The sequence below is a fragment of the Belonocnema kinseyi genome, chromosome 6, assembly GCF_010883055.1.
Source record: "Belonocnema kinseyi isolate 2016_QV_RU_SX_M_011 chromosome 6, B_treatae_v1, whole genome shotgun sequence".
NCBI lineage: Eukaryota > Metazoa > Arthropoda > Insecta > Hymenoptera > Cynipidae > Belonocnema > Belonocnema kinseyi.
The window spans coordinates 27,387,723-27,392,886 of NC_046662.1; the positions used below are offsets into that span (position 1 = coordinate 27,387,723).

The 5,164-nt window shown below is 25.1% G+C and overlaps 1 protein-coding gene across 2 annotated transcripts in view; it reads left to right on the plus strand.

The window, feature by feature from the left end:
- The window catches only part of LOC117175255, a 6,305-nt gene extending 1,569 nt beyond the window's left edge, over nt 1-4,736 (plus strand). For both annotated transcript variants that reach the window (XM_033364946.1, XM_033364947.1), the window contains exon 2: nt 4,347-4,736. In XM_033364946.1, coding sequence (XP_033220837.1) covers nt 4,347-4,678 — 332 coding nt within the window. In that variant the 3' untranslated portion in view covers nt 4,679-4,736. The remainder of the gene's footprint in view (nt 1-4,346) is intronic.
- The last annotated feature ends 428 nt before the right edge of the window (nt 4,737-5,164 follow it).

The following is a 5,164-nucleotide window of genomic DNA, read 5'->3' on the forward strand; positions in this document are numbered from 1 at the left end:
GGGTGAACATCAAAGTTATTAGTATAGTCTTATTTCTTATTTCTTTTCAACAAAAGTTTAAAAGTCAAAAATAGATCATTATTGAAAAGTAGCAAATAAAAACCCAGAATCTGTTTAAATAATTTGCTGGTCATTGATCCCTTGCCATTCTAAGATTCAAAAATTTCAAAAATATTCTTATTTTCCTGAACTTTATTCAAACAGTAAGGAGGCGATTTTTTTAAACTGGAGATATAATATGTCATGTTTACAATTTCACAACATTGAAATTTCGCAGGCGGAAGTTATCATTTTCTAAGTATGACCTTCTGAATGTTTAAACAGCGTTAAAAATGTGACACCATTGCTTCGACTTAGTAAACATTTTTATCTATCAGGTTTCTTATATTTATATTTAAAAAAAATTTTATATACAGTTTTAAATAATTTTGTTTATAAATCAATAAATTTTACTTTATTGAATTAAGAAATATGTCACTACATAAATTAGTAATTTTCTGCTAATCTGTAGTAGCTCCCTTTTTACGAACCAAATCGGTAAATATTCACTAGTAATTATTTATTTTATTTTGAGTTCCCTAAATTTCTCTGAAATATCTAACAGATTGTGCCTCTTCAGGAAAAAGTATTTTTTGAAATAAAATAAAATACATTGTTCATGAAAAAATCGTTATAAGAAATAATTTTCGTTTCATGTTTACAGCTGCCAGAAAAACCCAAAAAGTTTGTGTATAGTCATTCAGGAAGGTGGATTTTAATTCTTACATTTTCTAAAATCTGTAAAATACTGTTTTCTGAAGATCCACAATCTGTTAGATATTTCAGCGAAATTGAACTCAACAAAGTTTAAAAAAAATTAAATATGAATGTTTAAAGAACTTGCCTCCCCCTCCTGTCATTTTTTATTCTCATTAAAAAAAAATGTTTTTAATGCTTTGAACTATCCAATTTAAGAATTCAGAATCAAAAACTGATCCCTTTATCTTCGGTAAAAAAATTCACAATGTTAATTCAAAAATTCATAAATCGTAAACTATTTGTCAAAGAATATTCGCTAAGGGCTTTTTTTAAAGAAACAAATCTTTTTAATCTTCAAAGGAATATCCGTCTAAAAATTTTAAGAAAAAGATCTCCGTTTCTACTTATACACATTGAGGGTCCTTATTCGCTACTTTTTCAAAGAGTTGTGTTTCTAATTTTTAAAAAGGCCAGTTTAATTTTATATATTTTATTTTCTTATGCCAAAGATACTTTCAAATGTCTTTAAATCAAAATTGATAAATTTGAACTAGTTATTAGTGAAAAGCAGAAAGTGAGCCGCCGAAGATTATTAGGAAATTACTTGTTCGATTAGTTGAGATATTTTCCAATTTGCTAGCGGAAAACTAATAATACTTTTGCAAAAATATATACATTTATTGAGGGCTGTATATAATAATAAATAGAAGTAATAAAAATGGAAAAGTGAAAAATGAAAAAATCATCAAAAGGGCTTAATCGAACAAATAGCGATAAAAAAAATAAATTTTCAGGGAAATATTTACATAATTAATCAAATAATTAAATTTTGAACCTAATAGTTACATTATGAACCAAATAGATGTGTATGCAACTCAATTGATTAATAATTAATCAACTGAGTTTAACAATCAACTCGAAAGGTCATTTTTCAACCTAGAAGAATAATTTTCTAAAAATAAAATACTTAAATTTGGAATAAAGTTGTAGAAATTTCAACCAAGTAGGTTAATTTCTGATTAAAAAGGAGGGTCTTTTAACGAAATAGTTTCTTGTTGAAAAAAATAGTAAAATTTTCACCTAATAGTAGAATTTTAAAATAAACAGATTAATTTTGATCTAAAATTTTAAATGTTGAAAAAAATGAATGTTCAACAAAAGAGTTTGACTTCAGCCTAACAGGTGCTTTTACAATCAAGGAGATGAAATTTAAAAAATGAAATTGTTGGATCATTAAATAACAATATAAGTTTTCCATCAAAGAAATTAATTTTTACAGTTTAATTTTACTTTCAAGCAAGTATTTGAATATTTGATTAAACAATATTATTTTTGCATTATATTTTTTGATTTACGTAAGTAGGATGAAATTATCGTCTCATAGTACAACTTTTAACCAGAGAGATATTTTCCACAGAAAATGAATCTTTAAAAGAACATTTAACATATAAATTCAATAATAAACTTTTGACCGATAAGTTTAATTTTTGACTTAAAAGGATGACTTTTTAACAATATTGTTACGCATTGAAAATTATAATTAAATTTTTATGTAGTCGTAAGACTGTCAACCAAAGAAACAAATTTTTAGTGAAAGGGTTTTTATTCAAAAGTTGATTTTTTAAACAAGAATGTTAACTTTGTGAAAATAGAATAATTAAATTTTTAACTAAGGATATGAATCTGAAAAATATCCTTAACAATATAGCTAAACTTTGAAGCGTCTGGTTAACTTTGTACCAAAAGAAACATCTTTTTAAGAAAATAGTTGTATTTTATTATTTAAAGATTCATTTCTTTGTTTAAAAATGATAATCTTTTTTTTAAATTCATTTTTTTTGTGTGGAAAATCAGTTTTTTCCATCTGCAAATTTAATTCTTCTATTTTTTCTTAAAAATTGTTCAGTTTTTAATAAAATTCAACTGTTTGGTGAAAAACTAATATTATTATAACAAATTCACTGTTTTGCTACAAATTAGTTTATCTTGGTAAAAAATTCGACTGTTTAATTTAAAATTTGTCTTTTTTAGCCAAAATTGATCACTAAGTATTTGAAATTTTGACCGAAAAATATGTCTTTTTAATAAAATAATTTCATTTGTATAATTAGGTGAAAATTTTCACCTGATAGTAGAATTTTGAACCAAATAGATAAATTTTGAACAGAAAATGACGCAACTTGAAAAAAAGTGGCAACAAAAAATTAACCCAAAAGATTAACGCTCTATAAATGAAAGAGTTATGTTTTCAACTTAAAAAATAAATCTTTAAAACAAAAAATAAAAATTTAACAAAATTGCTTAACTTTCAACCAAGTAGTTTAATTTTTGAAAAAAATGATAACTTTTAACAATATATTTGCATTTTCAACCGAATTTAGAAATTTTCCCTTTGTAGTAAAATTTATAACAAAATAGATGAATTTTCAACAAAAATGGTCAACTTTAAGCTATAATATTAATTTCCTAAAAGTAGATCAGCTAAATTAATAATAGTTTAAAACATATTTAAACTTTTAGAAAGAAATTAACACTAAACCCGACAGATTATTTTACAATGAAAAACATTGAATTCAAAAAAATAAAACTGTTAAATCATTAACTAAAGATATAAGTTTTTCAGCAAAGAAATTAATTTTTAAAATTTATTCAACTTTCAACCAACTATTCTAATTTTTGATCAAAAAAAGATTATTCTTTAATAAAATAGATGCATCTACATAAGTAGGATGAAATTGTCACCCGATAGTAGGATTTTAAACTAGAGAGATAAATTTTCAACAGAAAAACAATCTTTTAAATAAATTTCAAAATTTTAACAAAAAGTTGATTTTTAAAACAAGCAGACTAATTTAATAGAAATAAAATAATCCAATTTTGAACTCTAATGACAAATCTTCAAAAACAAAAAATTTATACTTAACAAAATAGTTTAACTTTCAATAAAGTAGTTGAATTTTTGTTAAAAAGGATTATTTTTTAATGACACAGTTTCACTTTTAACAGTATAATTAAATTTTTACCTAATACTAAAATCGTTAACCAATGAGATAAATTTTAAACAAAAGCGTTTAATCCAAAACTTGATTTTTTGACGAAGAAGATTCAGTTTTTGAATGTGAAATAATTAAATTTTCTACTGAAGAGATGAATATGCAATCAAAAAAAAAAATCCTTAAAAACGTAGTTAAACTTTCGAATGTTTTTCAAAATTTGTTTCCAAAAAGATAACTTTTTAACAAAATAGTTGCATTACTAAGAAAGTAATTAAATTTTTAACCTAACAGTTAAATTCTGCTCGAAAGACATGTCTTTGCGACTAAAATGATTAATATTTAAAAAATAATAATTTCCAATGAAGTTATCTTTAAACTTGTTGAGTTAATATAAACATAATATTAATAATAATAATAAATAATGCTAGTGCTGTGCTGTTGAAGCACCATTTTTCAAAAACTTTGCTGAAGTGTATCATCAGAAAAATGTATTATATGTTATATAAGTAAATGTAAATTAAAGTTAACAATAATTTATGTTATTGATAAAAAGTAATGAAAAATACATAATAATTTATTTAATCAATTTTATTTAATAAATTTGTTTCCAAGGTGCCCAAATTGAGCCACAGGCGAACAACCGACATGCAAGAAAACCGAAACTTCTACCTATTATGACACTTCCATATCAACATATATATATGAAACATTGGAGAGGGCTCGTTGATGGACAAACCTATCCGTTTAGTATACATACAACTTATTTAACAAGGGGCTTCGTTCTCTTTGGATGGCTCCATCAGGGTAAAATTCTACCAATATATACAATGGCGGGTCATGCGGTTATTTATAACTTTGCAACGGATGATTTATCAGTACCAGAACCTGAGAAGCTTCGAGAATTAGGTGTCTTCACTCATTGGCCACGGAATAATTTACACTAAAAAAAATTGTTCTTGAATTAAGTGAATGTTACTTGATTTCAGTCAATCGCAGGTACGAATAGGGACGATAGAATATGAGTGTGTTCCAAATAAATACTTGCTACCATATGCTTGATACACGCGTACATTTTCTTCATTTGAGAAAATGAAAAATAATTAGATGGTGGGACCTGAGAATTGGATGTGGTATCCAATTTAGTTAGATTCTGCAGCGCTATCCCATTAGTTGGTTGAGACAGCCATTTTTATTGGATAAGTTAAGATTGGCTGTGGCATCCAACTGAGGAGGATAGCTCATACTATAACTTGACTGCCTCATCCAACTATCTTGGAGACTGCTACTATCACCTTGGTTAGAACATCTAATCTAAATGTAGCAAATTAAAAAGCTGAATGTTTCTTTTAAAAAATGCAAATTTATTTTCAAATTATTTTTTTAGAGAACAAGAACATTATTTATGTGTTTTTATTAAAATTTTATTCGGG